The 20,732-nt window shown below is 41.4% G+C and overlaps 1 protein-coding gene across 1 annotated transcript; it reads right to left on the bottom strand.

Annotated features, from left to right (window-relative positions):
* Positions 1 to 4,622: 4,622 nt before the first annotated feature.
* On the bottom strand, positions 4,623 to 17,280 carry lurap1 (leucine rich adaptor protein 1). The gene is made up of 2 exons (XM_034210384.1): positions 16,574 to 17,280; positions 4,623 to 5,476 (listed from the first exon to the last, which is right to left on the bottom strand). The coding sequence occupies exons 1-2, from the start codon at positions 16,784 to 16,786 to the stop codon at positions 4,670 to 4,672; spliced, it is 1,020 nt and encodes a 339-aa protein (XP_034066275.1). The 5' UTR covers positions 16,787 to 17,280; the 3' UTR covers positions 4,623 to 4,669.
* Between the last annotated feature and the right edge of the window lie 3,452 nt (positions 17,281 to 20,732).

The following is a 20,732-nucleotide window of genomic DNA, read 5'->3' as shown; positions in this document are numbered from 1 at the left end:
TTTGAATATGTTTTTTGTTAATGCACCATGGCACAAAAGCAAATCCATGTCACTGTCTAACCTGACATTGATTATCAGCTAATCTTCTAGCTAAATGTAATTGTGTATGTATATTTTATATTCTATCCAACTCTTCAAAGCTAAATGTATTGTTTCAGTTAACTGCTTGAAGAATGACTGTGATACTTTCTCTATACTACACTATGCATTGTTGTTTGGGGAAATAGCCATTGAGTGCTTTGAGTCCTAATGGATCTGCCTTGATGACCCTTTGTTAGAGGGCTGGGCCAAGTATTGATCAGACACGTAGGTTCACTGAAAGCACTCAGAGTAGTTTACATTAAAAGGTCAGGGGGAAAAAACTACTTCTGATCAAGAGAAGATGATGAGGTTTGTTCTTGATTTGATTTGTCTTAAAGACCAATATGTCAAACTGCTGAAAAGGATGTTTTCATGAGCAACCTAACTGTGATTTCCCCATGTTATAAAAGAATAAAAACACAAGCAAAAACATTTAAAATATCTTTAATCATTGGATAAGCTTGTGTAATTGACATACTGCATAATATAATTCTCCACATTTATGAACATTGTCAGTTATTTGTTAAACATTTCCACTTCACAAAGAAAAAAATAACCTTTTTCTCTGACAGATTGCATAACAAAATAATAAAAATGCATCCTGCCATGGATAAAAACCACATTCCACTCACTCAAGCAAGGTATTGATCGGGCTGATCCAGTGGACTGCAGTCAGTCTCTCTGGCTTTTATCATTCAATCGTCTAAGCTTTGCCTTAGTAAAGTTGTTCACCCGGCTCAGAGCCCGGTGTGCACTCAGTGGGGTTTATTCCAATTTACTTCCATTTCTTTGAGCAGTTTGGGATGTGAACAAAACCCTCACAGGGAAAGTATACGATTCAAGGAAAGGAAAGGCCTAATGGCTCTCTTTGAGGAGTTGTCAGGTACCAAGAGACCCACGTCAGTCCTGGGATACATTGTGCATGTGTGTTTGTGTATGTACCAGAGGAAGGAAGAAAACAGCAGGACACTGGGAGTGAAAGCTTCCTTTTAGCTGCATGCTGTGTGCATTGCTGCTTAGCTCACTGTTTATCCCTTTATTCTGCCTCCAGGGAGACACAACAGTCTGTCCTTTCGCTTCTACAACATGGCCAAAGCATGCAGTAAAAGGGCTCTTGACAGTATGTTAGGTGGCTTATAGAAAAGATGGCTGAGCTGCGTGCTAATGCAGAACAGAGCAGTGGTGAGTATGAGAATGAGGGAGCAAAAAAGGCTTAATGGAAAGGGATTTACTTTGCCATGTTGTGCTGCTATCAACATGAAAATGTGTCTTAATTTGGTGAATTCCTGATATCTCGAGGAACATGTTTTTAATCTGAAGCTTTTGACACCATTTGATTTCTGACTCAAGGTCTGTCAATACAGTTAACCACTCCCTTTACAAATTATATTTTATTACAATAGAAAAGGTATTGTTTTTAGCCCCCATTTTTACTTTGCCAGGTGCATAACAATAACAAATGTTTTCTATATTCCTAACTTTGTTGACAGTCATCAAGCTTTATACAAGCTTTTTTATTCAAATACTGAGCTTTCAACTGTGACTTTTCCCAGTTGTTTAATTAGAAAAGTCACAGTATTTAGGGTATCACTGTTATTAAACCATGCTTTAATGGTTAATGTTACAATGAGTCTCATCTTTTTCATCTACCCTGCCATGATTCAGACAGTACTGTTACACAGACACGAGCAGTAAACACTGTTTTATGCCACCACTAGAGGTGATGCCTGCCCACTCTCATTGTCATGGCAACCGTGTGGATAACCACTCGTCTATGTAATGCCGTTTGTCTTGCTGCCCAGAATAGCCGGAGGGTGCCTGGCACCTAGAGCCAAGGCAAACACACCACACACTGGCCATCTGATACATGCTGGACATCATAAAAAGAAGTTGGTAAGATTTCAGAGTAAGCGTGCTATGTTGTGTTTTCCTCCGTAACCTAAGAAATACTGGAAAGCTTTAAATTATATGTATTTGTTGCACATATGCCAGCTAGTAACACTTCCAATTGTATCCATGCACATAGCAGCTTTTATCCCTCTTTCAAAAACAATCATGCCACAAGCGATGTTTCCTGGCACCTATACTGTACGCACTGTCATCTCCGCCAAAGAGCGGTTTAAAACATATTCTTTTTTTCTTCTTTTGTTAAACTGGAGAGACACACTACAGCTTGACGTAATGTGTTTTACAGGTTTGATCCCTGTGCTATAATGTTTTTTCCCTCCATATGGCACATTTGGAAAGAAAACCACAAACTAGCAGAGCAGACAGTCTCTTTGGCATGAGGTGTTGCTTGACAGCCAACACATATGTTAAAAAAGGGAAGAGGTTTCAAATGACTTCATGTCCGAGGCTGGATGATATACCATGGTTGAAAATACTTATCGAGCTATGAGTAGATATACTTCTTTTTGTAGTCCAAGACAAATTTGTTTTAAATTGTTCTAAATCATTTAAGAGTTCAAGGTCCAGTTGGAGCACAGTTTTTCTTTCCTGTCTCCAGCACTTGCCTGCAGTGGCTGTTTCTGTGGTGCTGGCTTTATGGTGCTGTCTCAAAGCCAGAGGGCATTGTGTGAGCATGATGTGTGTTGGCACAGACCGAGCTTTTCCATTGAACCAGTGTGGTGTGGAAAGTGGGAAAAGAAAGGCAATATAAAGAGAGAGGAAACACTTAAATGGCTAAAAAAAATAGAGATACTGAGTTTAACATCTTACTGTAGCTGGCCTTTAAGATGTCTTGACAGTGAGATCTGGCAGAAAGAGGATTGATCAGATGGACTGGCTAGTTACATGTTGTTTTAAGCAAACATGAGGAAAATAGACTAAATCCATCTCCAAACTAGGTATGACAGGCCTGGTTTGTATTCTCCACATGTTGAAATGTAATGTGTTTAATCCATTTTAAGTATTGTCACTCTACCCCTGCAGCATTAACCTGACTAACTGCTGACTGGTAGGAGATGTTGTAATACTGTGATGAATTAACTAAAACCGTTGGAGACTTGTCTATTCTTATCCAAACCTCAGTCACTGAACAGTCACACGCACGCACGCACGCACACACACATACACACACACACACACACACACACACACACATACACACACACACACACACACACACACACACACGCACGCACGCACGCACGCACGCACGCACGCACCCTCTCCCTGCCAGTAGTCTTGGAAACTCCTGAGGAACGGATGATAATATTAGATTTGAGAAGAGGTTGCTTATATAAGCCACTAGAAAGGCTTCAAGAAATATTGCTGTTCTTCTCTGATTGTTTTAGGTCTTCCACACATTTCTCAAGATACAACCAATAAAGCTCTCAGCACAGCATGCAATATCCACCGAGCCAACATAATACATTTACCAGTCAACACTCACATGGCGAGAGCACACAGACTGGTGGTCGAGCCATTTGTACACGCAAGCAAGAGGCAAAAAAGAATAAAAGGAGTACAAAAACTCAGATTATCATAACAGCAGTGCAGTTATCTCAGGAGGGAAAGGTACAGGCATATGCAGTTAAGGTTTACACCAATCAGGCACAACATCAGATTAGAAAAATGTGGTAACCATAAGGATTACAATAAAAACAATTTAAAAAATTCAGCCATATTTAGTTTTTGCCTACAACCAATTACGACTAGTACCTGATGCACAGAGTAGCTGTATTGCGATTTAAGGAACATACAATATTGCAGATGATTGGATAAGCACTAAAGGTATTTAGCTTCACAAAGACACAAATTAGTACATTATTTCTCAATAAGGGAAACCTTCACTAACTGTGATCTATTTGAATATATTCTACTTTTTGACAGGCAGCAACACGTTCGAAGAAACAAGCTTTAATATTCAGGTTTTGTTAACAATTTATTAAGTAATACTGTATATGACCATCAAGTGCTTAGTTATATTGCCTAAGACAAACGATTTGTAGCATTAATTACATTTCTGACTAAAAGAAGAAGGGAAAACTTTGGTCTTCTATTAATTTTCATGCAGTACAATCGTCTTTATCAGTGCCATCGGACTTATAGGCCCATCCCTGGACATATAAAGTGATTAAGGAGATCCCAGAGCAATATTCTTTGAGGGGTATGTGCAAATAAATTGTAGTTTATGGGATTTTTTTGGGGGGATAAAAAGTCTAATTATAATTCAAATCTTTTAATTTACACAGGTTATATGTTTCAGTTCTCCGGCAGGTCATCATACTGTGCTTTAGAAAATAAACCAAATTTTGGGGGGAAAATAAATACCCTGAGGTAATCCTATGACACAGGATTTCAAAATGGTCTTTTCTGAATTTTTCTTAGGCAGCCCTGTTTGGCTATATCATGTTCAAAATCCTGAAATGTGCATCCAGCATAATACTGACCTCAATGTTTCATAGAAAGTTAGTGCAGTCACAGGAGGGCACAACAAACCCAGTGTCTGTCAACAAGGAAAGCCTTGCTGGGTGTGTCATACATCAGCAGTTCACTCTTCTTCTGTTATCCTTCAGGGATCTGGTCTATATATTTTCAGAGGGGTGTTCAATAGTAGCTTTAGTCCCCTCTGTCATTATCCCTCTTACAAAAACGTCACATCTTCTTGCGACTGCACCCATCGCCAGTGCGAGTCATACTCTAGATGCATTTTGCCATTCATTTTGCAAGTATCCAAGTCGATCGTTCCATTTTTGTAAGGTTTGAGTTTGGGGCTCTGGTTGGTTCCCAGTTTCTCGTTGAGGCTTGGGCGCATTGGGCGGGTTGGGCTGCCTGTCTGCACGTTTGGTTGCTCCAAGACAGCATTAGCCTTGATGACTTGAGTCTGGTTATTGGCCTTAGAAACTCGGCTTTCTTTATCGATCTCAGAAGCCTTCGTCCAAACCGGAGCGTCTTGTTTGGGGCCTTCAGGCTTGGCTTGGGAAGAGGTTAATGGAAAAGCTGGTTTCCCATTTCCAACCCCAGTTCCATTTTCATTTACCAAAGTCCGGACTCCCACAGCCCCAGAAGCAGAACCAGGTGCAGTGACCGTGGCCCCGGGGCCTCCCACTGTCCGGCCCGCAGCAGTAGCCTCTGAGACCATTGGGGTGGTGGAGCAGATGACCGACTCCGAGCTGGAGGGGCAATACTCGTCCATGTCATCCGCCAAGGTGTCCAGGTAGCTGCCGATGGAGATGTTATCCAGCTTGTCGTTGGGGTCCTGCAGGCTGCTCCAGGAGCCTCTCCACGAGGTGTCGGGGCCCTCACCCAAGCTGTACTGGCTGCTGGTCAGGCTGCTGCAGCGGCTTGTGAGCGTGCTGCGCTCCTCCATCAGCCATTTCACCGCCTCGATGCCTTCATGGACCGCCAGCAACTGCTGCAAGATCTTCACGTCCACTGAGCGCAAGTGAGCCTGCGGAGTAAAGGAGAAGTGGGTTAATTTACAAAGTTTATGACTATTGTTATGGTGTTATCAAAACATGAAGTTCGTGTTTAGATAGTCTGCAGTTTGCAACAGGGAAAATATTTTCTTTATGGGAGCTAAACAAACCAACCCGGGGAACCACAAGGACTGCAGATATTTATTTTAGGCATTCAGCTTTGGCTCCACAGGCGTTTGCAAACATCATTATAATGCTATTAAACCTTAACAGATTACCATAATAGGAAGGAAGTAAAGTATAACAGAAGCTGGCAGGTCAAGTATACCCAGCGACCAGGAAACAAATAAGGGGTGGTAAAGGGAAGAAGCCAAGAGACAGAATTAGAAGAGAACAGAACTAACTCCTCAGAAAAGCTGTTGAGTGATGGAAGTTACAGTGGAAAGACATTTGAACATAAAAAATCTTTACAAAGATGTCTAAATGCCCTGTAAATGGTGCAGAAATAGTCAAACCTTTATTTAGTCATGATGTCATCTGGTGTTATAAATGAAGTAATGATTAATCAGAATCTAAAATGAAGTGTGTGTGTGTAGGAGGTTGAAAAAGCTAAACGATGAAAAAGAGGGAAAAGACGGCTGCGGTCATGGAAAATTCCTCCCCAGAATACATCAGCAGAGGTCTGCGGTGAGGTGCAGGGCCAGGAGGTGATATATGGCACCGACATTCAGAGCTACCCACCCCTCTCTGCAGATTAGCTGCCTCCTTCAAACCTTAAGCCTTAGTCTTTCAGTATCTCTGTTTCCTCGATGTTGCAATGTTTCTCCTTGTTATTTCGTTGTTTACTGTGACCCAACAGTGTATATATTTTTCAAGGCTACTGTAGCACCATTTTTCTGTAGTCACTCAAATGTTTATAAAAAGCATACACTACCATTTCTTATATTATGTTGTTTTGTTTGTCTCAGATAATTAATCAGACAGGTTTCATACATAATCACACCTACAATATGTACATTGTCAGGATTATTATGTCATGTCACGTGTCTAATGTCTAGGTGTGGGTGTTTTTCTGTTCTCCTTGTCATGTTTTCCTCCCTGTATATTGTCTGGTCTCTTTTCCCTGTGTTTTCATGTATGTCGTTAGTTTCCCTGGTGTGTCTAATTTCCTGATTGTTTTCACCTGTCACTCCTTGTGTGTCTCCTGTGCTCATCAGTGTAAGCCCCGCCCCTGATTGTTCCCACCTGTGTCTAGTTACCCTGTGTTTAAATTCCCCTGTCTCCCAGTGTTCAGTGTCAGTTCGTATTGTCTCTTGCCATGGTCAGGTCTATGCTCTTTTGTGCTCAAGAATAGTTTTGTTCCTCACTACGTGAGCGATTTTCCTTTTGGTCTCATTTTTTGTCATCTCATCCTGAGATTAGTTAGTGACCTTTTTTTGTTCATCGTGTTTTTTTTGGAAAAAATAAAGTATCTTACCAATACTTTACCTCTGTCTCCCTGTCTGCAATTGGGTCCAACATCCTAAGTGCCTGAGATCGTAACAGAACGAACTGACCAGAAATGGACCCAGCAGATGATCCATTTGAGGTGGAGCTACAGCATTTTTCCTTTTGTTTGGCTTGCTGCTGTGATTGGTGGAGTGGAGCGTCCAGTGTTCGGCAGAGGGAGGCCGCTCTGGTAGAGGCGCACCGGTTGGCTATGGAGAAACCAGACTTGGTGAAGTTCTTGCCTGGCTGGATTTTGAACTTCCTCTGGGTGTGTGATTTCCAGCCTGCTGACTACAAACGTCTCGGTGTGGTCCGTCTGGAGTCAGCCAGTGCTTCTGCCCCAGTTCCTGCTCCTGTCCAGGAGTCGTTTTCTGGAACTCGTCTGGCTTTTGGAGGTCCACGGAGCCTTCAGGCGGCTTCTAAGAGAAGGAGGCGCAAAGCCAAGCTAGCAGCCATGCCTCCATGCTCCAGTACCGGCCCACGCAGCTTTGCGTCCATACTGGATTACCTGGCTTACACAGCCAGGGTCCAGGCTTCTGCTCCGGACCCAACAGCCATGGTTCCGGCTCCAGTGCCGGACCCAGCAGCCATGGTTCCGTGCTCCAGTACCATCCCACATAGCCATGGTACCGTGCTCCAGTACCACCCCACACAGCCATGGATCCGTGTTCCGGTTCCTTGCCCAGCAGCCATGGTTCCGGCTCCAGTGCCGGCCCCAGCAGCCATGGTCCCTGCTCCAGAACCGGACCTTACAGCCATGTTTCCGGCTCCAAAACCGGCCCACACAGCCATGATCCAGGCTTCAGCTCCGGACCTTACAGCCATGTTTCCGGCTCCAGAACTGGATCTTATAGCCATGGTTCCGGCCCCAGTTCCAGCCATGATTCCGGCTCAAGTACCGGGCCCAGCAGCCATGGTTCCGGCCCCAGTTCCAGCCATGGTTCCGGCTCAAGTACCGGCTCCAGCAGTCATGGTCCCGACTTCAGCTCCTCGTCACCTGTTGACTCATCGGCCGACGCCAGCTCCCCGAGTCCTGTCGGCATACCGGCCGACTCCAGCACCTCGTCTCCTGCTGGCTCTCCAGCCGACGCCAGCTCCCCGAGTCCTGTCGGCGTACCGGCCGACTCCAGCACCTCGTCTCTTGTTGGCTCTCCAGCCAACGCCATCTCCCCATGTCCTGTCGACGTACCGACCGACACAAGTCCCCTCTCAGGTCCCCTCTCAAGTCTCTTCTCGAGTCCCCTCTCGAGTCTCTTCTCGAGTCCCCTCTCGAGTCTCCTCTCGAGTTCCTTCTCAAGTCTCCTCTCGAGTCCCTTCTCTAGTCACCTCTCAAGTTCCCTCTCGAGATTCCTCTCGAGTCACCTCTCGAGTTCCCTCTCAAGTCTCCTCTCCAGTTCCTTCTCAAGTCTCCTCTCGAGTCACCTCTCAAGTTCCTACCAGAGTCCCCTCTCGAGTCCCCTCTCGAGTTTCCTCTCAAAAAAGCGTAATTATTTAAGTAACTAGTACTTTACTCTAAATGAAATATTTTTACAGTCAGATCAAATATAAAAACATTGCATGTTCAGGCCAAATACATGTAAAGCATTACTGTATCTGATTCTTATAGTGTGTAAGAAGACATCAAATCATTTCACAGTTGTAAATGTGGTAAAATAACACATAAACTGTAAGTGCATGGTCAAAAAACTGCACGTATAGCAGTTTTCAATGTTAGATGCAGGGACCTGAAAGACCTTTGCTCTCTGACCTTTAGGAGTCTCTCTCTTATTTCCTTATGACCATCCAGGTTGTGTCAATAAAACAGTGGGCAGAGACATATTGATTCTTAAAAGCTGCCAGGCTGTTTACCTCTTGGTCGTGCATAATGTCAGCAGCAGTTTTCTTTAATGATAACCAAAACATCAAAAATAAAACCTCTCCCTGTCAGTGTGTTTAAGAGCCTGAGACTCTTCCATGTACAAGAAAAGCTGTGTAAAATAATAAGTTTAGCTTTTTCATTGGAAATATTGGCTTCATTGACCTCGTATTGCCTCTATAAATCCTTTAAATGATGCAATCAGTAAATGTAGTATGTGAAGGTGGGATCGTCTTACATACAGCCCACTACGTTACCCATGCCATATGGCCTACATCATAAACTCAAACACTGTTACTTCATCAGATTGCCTTACACTTTGTAATGGGCTGTTTGTGGGGCTTGTGAGGATATACGGCCCGTCTACACTACAGGCATCGAAAAATGCTTTCAACGCTTCGCCCATTCATTTGAATGGGGTGACGTAGAAGATTTTTAAACTTCGCCGAACTGCATTGTGGGGAGCATGGCATGGCTTTGCAAGCATCACGAGCATCTATCGGCATCAAAAGTTGAACAATGTTCAACTTTTGAGGCTCGATGCTTGGCATCAGCCAATCAAATCCTGCGTATGCAAATCTGACAGTACAAGCGCTAGCCAATCAAACCGTGTGTATGCTGGGAGAGACTACGCAGGTCATTTCCTCATATTCCAAAAAATGGAGGGAAAATTCATTATAGCGGTAGTGAATCACCCGGTGCTGTATGATCAGTTTCTGTTCATCTACCGGGATACAAACCGGAGGAGCGAGGCATGGAGGGAGGTGGCAGAGACAGTGGATGAAACTGGTAGGTTTTCGCCTGTTTGGGGATTTTATATCCAGTTTACTTCGTTTTAACATTGCTATTGCTTTGTATGCCGGGGGCGGGCGGGAGATTCCTGATTGGTTGTTGGTCGCCTCGGGCGCGAGAAATCGCCAAGCCTCAGACACGCCCAGCTTCAAGATTATTTGATGCCTGTAGTGTAGACGGGCCGATAGACTTACCCAAAACCCTAAAGTTTAAACCATAACCACTACAGGCCTAACCTTAGCCCAACCTTAGCCAAACCTAAGCCAAAGCAAGACTTTAATTTGAACCAAAAACAAAGTGTTCATTCAAAATGAAATACATGAAGATAGTGGAAACTAGCTTTCTGTCTTACAATGCAGGAAGAGTCTCAACAAAACCTCTCTTTTCAGACTACAGCTCCCGACCCGTTTGGGGGGAGTTGAACTTTTAACTTTTTGGCTTTTAGATTGGATGCATTTACTTATACCAAAGTGTCTGCCAGAGGATTGTAATCCAACAATGTGATGGTGGGAACATATATTTGTCTCAAAATCAATAAATACAGGAACACACAAAGGTATGCAAACATAATTCTGAATGCATGAATGGATAAGAAGGAGCTATGTGGTCAATGTGGTGCAGATCTGCTGATGCCAAACTCACACTGTAGGCCAAATACAACTGGCAGAGACAGCTTTGACAACAGGAAATTAAGGAATAGTCAGATAAATTAAAGGCAAAACCTCAAGATACAGATAAAGATATCTTCATCTGCTTATTCATAGCGTCAGTCCACCTGTACTGTACAAGAAAAACATAAAAGCACACATTGCAGTGAGGGGTGCCAGATCTGTCTTTTTGTGTGGCTGTTAACCAGTTGGCGTCCCGGGAACAGTCAGACATTTGGGGTGGGGTTCAGGTTTGAGGTTTTATGAAGCTGGCAGAGACTGAGTGCCTAATGAGGGTGGCAGTAAAAGTAGCTCCATGTCTGTCAGCGCTGAGGTGGCACAATGCTAATGCAATGTTCTAGTCTGTGCTCACTCGGTTGCTGAGCTGTCTGATAATATAGATAAATTCATGGTTGCTCTCAAACTGCAGTGTACCATTCATTCTCCGTTAGGCTGCATTTTACAGAAAGACAGTAGAAATTGATCTGTATCCTAACTAAACCTACATTTAAACATTTGACATGCATGTCAAAGTAAATGATAAAAAAAGTCTCTTAGTAAATTGATAGAAAAATGAACTAAAATGTAGGGATAGTAATCTGCAGATTTTAAATAACTGTTTGTTCTATAAAATGTTGGATTGGTTATAAATCTGGAAATCAATATTGTAAAATATAAAGATAAGATTTAGTTTTTCGTTAAATGAAGATATGCAAATATTTCTATTATACATTTCTATCTTTGTGCAATACAGTGGAAACTGTTCAGTTCACATGCATGCCAACTGTGATGTATTGCTTGTTATGCTACAGAAATGATTTGATGTTTTTATTATTTAAGGATTTTTTTAGAGCTCATTATGGAGATGTCCCACCTGAATGAAAAAGGTCAAACTGGAACCAAAACATTTTTATATTTCACCATTCATGATGAGAGCAGGAAGAGGTCAAGCAGGTCTTTTGAAGCCCTAAAACACACATTAATCATTTTGTTCATGTTTATGCCATCATTACACAGCCAAACAGATTTTAGTTTCCCTGCTCAGGCATGAAGCAGCACCCCCCGGCTGATCCATAGGATTCTGGAAAGCTCCTTTTCTTGCTTTGTATATCTGGTACAGAACTGTATGAGTAATGCAAACAATATTCAGCTATAAATGTTCTCTATTGAAGTGACCTTTACTGTCATGCTGTTCAAAAGTGTAAGATGAACTTCAGCTTTTGTTCCTAGATATCTTTTGTCAGCAGAAAAAGTGTTCAAATAACACATGGCCTGTTAATAATAATCCTTAGAATTCAAAAGATATAATTAAGGTTTTATTTTTGTATGTCCGGAAAACATTTGAATCTTGGATGATATAAGTGTTGGCTTCTTTACAGCGAGTCTTGGCGTAGTGCTTGTGTTTCTTGCTATCTTCATTGTTGACAACTCATCTGTTAAAACACCAAAAATAAAACCCTGGCTTGTAATAAACCAAAATCATGCCTTAAGTTGAATTTGATGTGTTATGTTAGACCATTTTTTCATCATTCTGCAAAATGAAGCAGCATTGTGAATCTGATCAGATCATCCTCTCTATTAGACTTAACTATGAGAGTCTGAACACAGATGCAGTCATGATACGGCACACTGTGATAACTTATGCACAGCTGAATTGTGATGCATGACGCAGAGTCTCCCATGTGGGCAACAGCCTTCCAATGACACACAGCTACAGACTGCTGAATCACTGCCAGCAGGCGCAGCACAAACACACACTCGTTCCCTCGTACACCAGCAAAATAAACACCGGTCTCTCTCTCTCATGTCCCCTGGTGTCAGTGAGTTGTTTCACCTTCCCAATCAAACTCTGCGGAAATATGGCAACCTTGCAGAGTCCCTACAGTCTCAATAGACAGCAGAAGGTCGGCCCCGTCTCACGGTAAACCTCCAACTGCTCCATCTGTCTGCATTCACCTTCAAATGATCTGTTAAACATCCACACATGGATGTCTTATTTCCTCTCACATGCCTCTGTCGATCATAGCATTGTTCCATCTGTTTTTGTGACATTGTGTGTCATTTCTGACAATTGTATTGCTTCCCTTTAGAAAAAACAAACATGTGAGCATAGCCCAGCAGCAATCACATTTCCTAAAAAAAAAATTGATGTAATGGTCTCAGGACATTTGTCAACAATTTAATTAGAATAAGTATTTAAGGATATAGTCAGTTGGCAGATAGAAGACTGAGATTAAACAGACTTTGAGATTTTGATCCTCTAGAGCTCAGCTAGACACTTAAAGCTGACTTTGCAATGTCAGTCATTTGCCCAGAGGTGAAAGACAGAGATAGAGAACGACATAGAAAAGCTTCAGAAAGAAGAAATGAACTAAAAAGGAATATGTCATACCCCGAGCAATAACACACTATTCAGCCTGTATGTCTCCCTTTGAGAGCTGAAATATAGGTGGAGATCATGCATAAAAGGAACAACAATACAAAAGGCACTCAGTGAGTGTGTGTGTTGTGTGTGTGCGTGCGTGCCAGTCTTATGTGGTTTTAAAGGAGTGTCTCTGTATTCAGTAAATCTGTTTACATCAGAGGAGAGTGTGTCTTCCATTAGGCAGCTGGAGACAAATGCACAAGACAGAAGCTGTAAAACAGCTCACTCAGAGATCGACAGCAACACTAAAATTAACAATGAACATTAAGTAACAATATTTATTTTAGTTCAGCTCACAGTGCTGCAAAATGTTCCCTACCACTGAGTCACAATCATCAGAAAAGTGTGTCTCTGTACAGTTTACTGGCTATATGTCAGCAGACGGACTAAAGCCAGATATCAGACAGCTAAGAAGATCAAACCGAAAGCCTTCTCACTAATGAAGTACTCTCTCTGTATGTGTGATCTAAGATCTCTTATCTGGTTCTGTTTTTATACATAAGGGTTTCCTGCTTTTATTGTTGAATATCATGCATAGTTAGAGAAATGTCCAATGTCGCTTTTGCATAGCTATGTTTTTTGCTGTCACCACCACCATGTTGATTAATGAAAATACTGCAACCTGCACTAGGTCATTTCACCACCTGCGCAAACAAAATGGGTCAAAACTTTTTGAAAATTGCTTCATAGCATTACTCGTGGTACAAACCTAAAAGCTTGACTATTAACTGGTTGATGGATGTGTTTTTGCTGTGTGAAGTTAAATAACATTTGAAGGCAGTGTCTTTCTTTCAGTGTAACATGGAGTGGAGACAGTTAACAAGAAACAGAGCATCATATCATTAGTGATGGTGACACAATAATACTCCGCCCACAAATACACACACAGACATTTAAAGAAAAATCCTCGATCTTACAGCAGACAGATGCTGCAGTCTGCCATCACCATGCTGTGCGGTTACAGTAAAGTAACAGATGAGTCATGATTCTAAAAACTGACCACACACACACACACAAAATCAAATAAATACACATATGTGTGTTTATGTTGATATGGGCCTTATAGCTTAATTACATACAGTTAGACAGAAAGTATTCAGCATCAGAAAGAGTGGGGGAAAAACACGTGCAGATTAAATATGCAACGTGCATGAGTGTGTGACGTAGATGTGAGCTTTTCCATTTAGCATTACTCTGCAGAGACTCTGCACATCTTACTAAGCAGATTTCAGATGAAAGTGCAACAACACTGATTCTGCACTCCCATTACACCTCACCACTCTCATAGATGAATGAAGCAACCACACACATACACATTCTCTCTCTCACACACACACACACACACACACACACACACACACACACACACACACACACACACACACACACACACACACACACACACACCACACACACTCTCTCTTTCTCTCTCTATGCTAGAAGTTTCAGGAAGTGGCTCTTTAACACAACTTTCTCAGTCCTCCGTTCTTTGAAGCAGACCTAAATAATAGCTACAATTGTTAAGTCTGGCACTCTGCCCTCAACGGATTCATACAATATCTCGGATGATTTATTAATCGAAATTGGAAACTGCTGGCTATGGAGTCTGTTACAACAATTATGTTGGCTTTGATATGCCTAATTATTGTCATAATTTGCTATATATATTGGGCGGTGGTGGCGAAGTCGATAGGGACTTGGCTTGGCAACCAGTTCAAGTCCCGGCAAGACCAAGTGCTACCGAGGTGTCCCTGAGCAAGGCACCGTTCCCTACACTGCTCCCCGGGCGCCGTTCAATATGGCAGCACACTGCTCCTAACACTAGGATGGGTCAAATGCAGAGAAACAATTTCCCCACAGGGATTAATAAAGTATATCAACATTTTTTTTTTTAAATTAAAAATTCAATGAATAGGTTCATGGAATGTTTGAGACTTAATTTAGTGTCTGGTCTGATGTTGACAAAACTAGGAGGGATGGTGTCACTAAATGGACCCAAACTAATGCCATGCATCCTATTCAGAATTGTGATGTCACTATAAAGGCTCGACGTCCAACTCTACAAACATGTATTTAGCAGAAGATCCTTTGACAATGGAGTCCTTTGGGACCTTGAATTTGGTGGCAACACAAACAAATAATGTATTGCAAAAATGTTGATTAAGAAATATATTAACAGAAGAGGTGATAAAGGCCGACTAACAGACATTTCTCTAGACACTGGCGCCTGGTTTTAATAAGCTAAAATGTAAAACGCTTATGGTAATGTGTTATGCATCACCATATTAATGAATAAAACACCATTTGATATACAATGTGACATGCAGTATATTTGCCCGAAATGCCCATGCATGTAAACCACTTAAATGCAAGGTATTGGAACAGAGGCCAAATGGTAGCTATAAGCTCACATTACATAAAGTGCATCTGATTAAGTTAATGGAGAGAGACTATTTCCTTTTTAGGAGTCTCCAGACCTCTAAACAGCATCTGGGCTTCAGCTGGCATTGCTGCAACGCTGGTGTGAAATTAGTTTATGCTTCTACCATGTGACAAAAACTGATGTTGATGTTTGAATGTTTCCAATGTTTGGAGCAATTCACTCAGAAGACAGCCTGCTTTGTTTGGTAGTTTGGTGGTGGGGCATGTGCTCCTTTTTACAACCACAGGAATGTATGACATACATGATCACAGAACAGTTTAGTGGTGCATTATTGCTGAGAACCTCCACTGTTTAGTATGTGTAAACAAGTGAGGGACTTTTTTTTTTTTATGGAACAAATTTACTGCTAAACAAGAAATAACCTGCTGTCAAAACACAGTGCAGCCTTGGCTGGAAAAAAGTTTGTTTTTGAAGCTTCTTCATGTAATTAAATCATTAAATATGTCAAATACAAAATGAGATTTTCAAACAATACATTACTTTAACTAATATATACGTCAAAGGATCCATGTACCAATATGTCAGACCAAAAGCAAGTCCAAGTATGTATACAAATTGGTGTCATAGTTGAGAAAAAGCATACATCTATATCAATGTATGAATTGGAATTGGAGAGTCAACCCTCTGTCAAAACACAGACTGTGAGTTCATCATATTTTTAGCCGGCTTTAGTGGTCAACTACTTTTCTACCAACCACAACCATATTAATTAAAGACATCCAATGACAAATGTCTCTGATACATTTCATACAGTGACCTCGATAGAAATATTCTTAACTGTGATAAAACAAAAAACCTTGATATCATAGATAGATAACTTAATTTATGGCACATGTACAGTAAGTACAGTAAGACCGATAAATCACGCAAGCCGATATGAGCTAATTGCCATCATATTGATTGTTGGTGTATAATTTTGCCTATCAGTAAAAGTGTCTGATTCTGAAACAAATAAATTGCAGTAGCCTAACCTACAACAATGGTAAACTGGGTTTGAGGTCATTTAGATGAACAGGGTAAATTTGTCCACCAGAGAGCAGTGATAGGATGATCTCTCAGGACGTATCTCGGTCTTCTCATTAACTGAAAAAAAGAAATGTCAGGGATCAGTCTGAAAATCATTGGAATATTTTATATAAAGATAAAAACATTTGGTATTCGTGGTTTACAAGATATGCTTGCAGTCAGAAAATGTCACTTAAAATGTTTTACAGATATTTTTGAGTCAAATAGGATAATTAACCATCCGCATGATAAACTGATCTGCTGATTTATGTTTACATATTTACAACAACAGAGTCCAGTGGAGCAGGGCAGCTGGTTCAAATTCCTAATCAATATGATATTTCAATATGATGGGGACTTCATTAAATGACACATCCTAGAAAACAAGCCTGGGACACGCAAGCCTGGGACACGCGCACGCGTACACCCACCCACATACACACACGCGCGTGCGGTCGATCAGAGTACTCTCACCATCTCCAGCTTCAATTTCCTGATCTTGTCATCCAAACTCTTCCTGCCCGTCTCCTTACTGGTGTCGTGCGCGGTGGCCAGCTTGGCATCTCCCCGGTGAGAAGACGCCTCCTCCCGCATCCACCTGAGCAAACCCTCGGGGGTCTTCCGGCCGATTTTCACCTCTATGTCTTTCAGATCTGGGACTGTCTCGCTGGCAGTGCCTTCGTCCATTGTGTTCGTTTGTTTAAACAGACAATATCCGCAAGAGGACGTCCTTTTCGTTTCTTTGAAATGTTTGCCTGTCAAGCTTGGAGTCACCTACTATAGGATTGCATGGCATCCTATGCGTCTCCAGCTGAGTTACACTGCGCAATGAGAGAAAAACAACCTGACAGCATCACCACAACATAGTGTGATTATCCTAGCAGAAAACTGCTTAAAGAAATGTTTGATTTAGCTATAATGTATGGTAAAAACTGATGAAGCCCGCATCTTTAAACAAACCGATGATCACCAAGTGTAAGCAGAAACAAAAAGTGTTCAGTTTTGTTTCGAGTGTTGTTAATAGATCCTCCACATTAGTAAATGCAGCCAGAGCCCTAGAGTCCAGTGTACGGTGTGTGAGCGCTGCAGACCGGGTATATGTCTGCTTGGAGGTCCCTACGCGGAGCTACATTGCGCAGATTCCACCTGCATGATGACAGCGACCAGCAGCCGCAGAGTGGGACTGTCAAGTCAGGTGTGTAATATCGTAGAGCTTCCGGTACAACCTTCAAAATAAAACATCCACAAAGAAACACTGACTATCTTGAACTACCAAAAGTTTCAAAAATAATACATCAGTGGGTCTGTCAGTCCGTCTAAATTCGTATACATTGTTTTTCTTTCTCAACCCGGCAAACAGAAATGCAACAGCAATGCAACTTCGTTTTTTTCTTTAACCTTGTGGCGAGGCGCGGAGCGGAAGTCTCGGTAGTAATTTCAAAATAAAAGCACCCGCTTGGTAAAGTTTTTGGATATTGTGGGAATAACTGGGAAAAACTTCGATACGCGCTGCACAAAAAACTTCCTGGATTAATCGACCCACACTCCAAAGCTTCGGTACAGCAGTAACATCATCACTAGTAAAAAATGATTTTAATGTGGACTGGTTCTCCAGGAACAAGTGGCTAACTTGGTCAGTGTTTGTTGCTCCCTGTGTGTATCATTAGGAGGGGATTGTTACAGGCTTTCAGGATCTCTCCAACAACCTTCTGACAGAAGATTACCAAACATAGCAGAAGCCAGGCAAAGTTTGGCAAACATAGCTAATGTTACCCAACCACATAGCCATGGAATGGAGCCGTTTAACAGCAAATTGAGGATACCACGTCTGTGTTAAAGTAAACTGTCTGTGGAAAAGTGTACAATTGTTTATCTTATTCTACTAACGCCCATGTTCCATCATTAGCAGACTTGTGAACTACACACAGATTAAACCAACATAGCATCATGGAATCAATCAACTCAGATCTGAACAGGTAAACAAATGTTAGAATCAAGCCTCTGATTCGTATCATAAATCAAGTTTAGTTTTACAGCCCTAATTTTCAAATTAAACATCAAGAACAGGTATGCTTACATCCATTTCTACTGTAAAGCAAATATATCCGGCCAATAATACATCTTTCAATTCAAATTAAGCTGTTTCCAATTGCATAGACTTCTGTTGCAGGTGATTTTAAACTCAAACCTTTTAAATTGCTAATTTGGGAAAAATCTGAAAACTGGATATCCGATCAATTTGTTCAGAAGAAGACATTTAAATCCAGCAGAGTCCCTGTAGAGGTGAGTTGGGTGAAGAGTCAAATCAGTGTAATGAAGCATGACAGATATGTCTGTTTTTAAGAATTTCACACTACTCAATAAACATACACACACTCATTCCTGTGGCTCTTTACAGTCAGTCCAGACTAAAGAGATTCTTAGGCAACTAATACTTTATTAAACTGTAATTCTCCAAAAGTAAATGAACAAATTAAAGCACCACTTCATATCTTGTGCTCACACATTTCTTCGAAATAAGTCGAATGGGTAGAAAAAGGTTATCAACTAAAGAAATCTGTGGCCTAATCAACTAAGAGCACACAACTCAAGGAAATAAGCATAGGGAATAAGGGAAACAATTTGGCAGTGTACGGTTAAATGGGGGATTGACATGGCATACCTCCATTCTTAATAATGCTTTTTACTAGACAAAATACTGATCGTTTATCAATGGCATTAATAACCTAGGAGAGCTCAGCCAGTTTAATGAGAAGCTATAAAGTCTGGATTAATAAGACGTTCCTGTGATCCTATGATCCTTTGTATTCAGTGTCACATCTTGTGAGGGGCCCCAAATGGCCCTGCTATGCTCCTGTCAATGTAAATGTAACATCTCTGCAGAGAAGGATTTCAGAGAACTTTGATGCTGCGGGGTTGCCATCTCTGCACACGTTCATACTGTTCACAATATACCAGGCAATTCTCCTCTCTGACTGTCTGTCCTTTGTGCCAGAAATTAAGACAGACATCAAAACAATGAAGTAGGTTAACGAGGGGTTAGTAAAAAGACCTTTATCAGTATGTGGGACACATATCCTAATCCTACTTTAAAGGGGAGTACTGCCACGGCTATAGGGATTATTAGGGGTCAACATTTTACCGATAATACCTTTGTGTTGTCTCTTGGCTGCTGTTCTTAAAAATCCATTATCCACACTGGATCCTTTTTGAGCCTTAAATTCTGTCTTTGGATAAGAGGGTGCACAGAACAGCCACAAAAACAAGCATCTGTAATCATTATGTTACCATGCAATCACCCTGGTTTCCACCATGGCAACGGTTGTTAAGAGGAAAACATTTTCAGATCTCTGTACACCCACATGGTACAATGGAAAACGCTGCCAACGAGGAGGCAAATCTGCAGTACTAAATATACATTATGCAACACATTGACAGTAACCAGGGGAAGCACGGGTGAATCAGTCCTATTCTAACATGGCTGAGGTGTGGTTTTCATTAAAGTACTCTCAATGTTCCACTGTTTCAAACTCCTTCATTTTACTGCCAAACTGTTCGGGTAGTCTGCTCAACCTTTAGGAAACTGTTTCATTTACATGAGCAAGATGCTCTTTCTATAATCCTCCTGGACTTTTTTTGTATCGATTTGTTCCCATTTACAGCTGGTATTGCACCTCAGCTGTCAGAGGAGGGATCTCTGATCTCTCTTTGAACTATCTCTCTAAAGAGTCACTCATGTGCTGAGGCTTTGTGTAGATTCTCCCTGCATTGTTAGAGAGCAAAAACCTGCTTGGGAACCACGTTTGATGTGGGCCTGTAATGCCCATCATTATGCATTTGACAGCGAGTTTGAAACACATAGCCACTCTCCTTTTTGTTATACTGGATTATTATAAAGCAAGTTTACCCTGTGGTGGAAGTGTTTGAACTTCTATGCAGAAGCATTCTGAAAAAAAAATGTGCTGTTGTGTGTGCCTGCTTTTTTAAGATAATTATGATTTGCAGTATAATGAAGACTCAGAGTTAATGTTTGCTTTTAGGTGTTTATAAGTTATATTAACAGCTTATAATACAGCTCCATGTATTTCATTTGAGTTTATATTAGATTTGTCATCACATGCATTTCAACAAAATGAAGATAAGCTCCCGACCAGAAGCATAAAGTACATAATAAAGGAGTGCATACTGTATGGACAAGTGGAGGCGCAGGTTCAATTCCCAATGCAGTCAGCATGCCGCTGTGTCCCTGGGCAAGACACTTCACCCCAAATTGCTCCTGTGGGGATTGCCCACAGTATTGAGTGTGTGTAAGTTGCTTTGGGTAAAACAGCATGTGACATGTAATGTAATGTATAAAGGAATCAACAGAGTGAATAGTAGTGGGTATCTCAGAAAATGTTTATACATATGTTACCATTTAACTGTATAAACATTGTGATGTGAAAACACTGAACAAGATGTTTTCAATATAAACATGTGCATCACTTATTGATAATCAACTAATTTTTGTAATGTAAGTGTTAAAATGTTAATTTACAGTTGTAGCATGAGTTTCCTTCACAGTTTTCCCAAGTCGCACGGATCCTGATGGTTCACATTCTTTGGTTTCCTACAGCTGACAGGCAGGGGCAGA

The sequence above is a fragment of the Gymnodraco acuticeps genome, unplaced genomic scaffold, assembly GCF_902827175.1.
Source record: "Gymnodraco acuticeps unplaced genomic scaffold, fGymAcu1.1, whole genome shotgun sequence".
Lineage (NCBI taxonomy): Eukaryota > Metazoa > Chordata > Actinopteri > Perciformes > Bathydraconidae > Gymnodraco > Gymnodraco acuticeps.
Note: the sequence above shows the minus strand (reverse complement) of the source record. Positions and strands in the feature narration are given on the sequence as shown.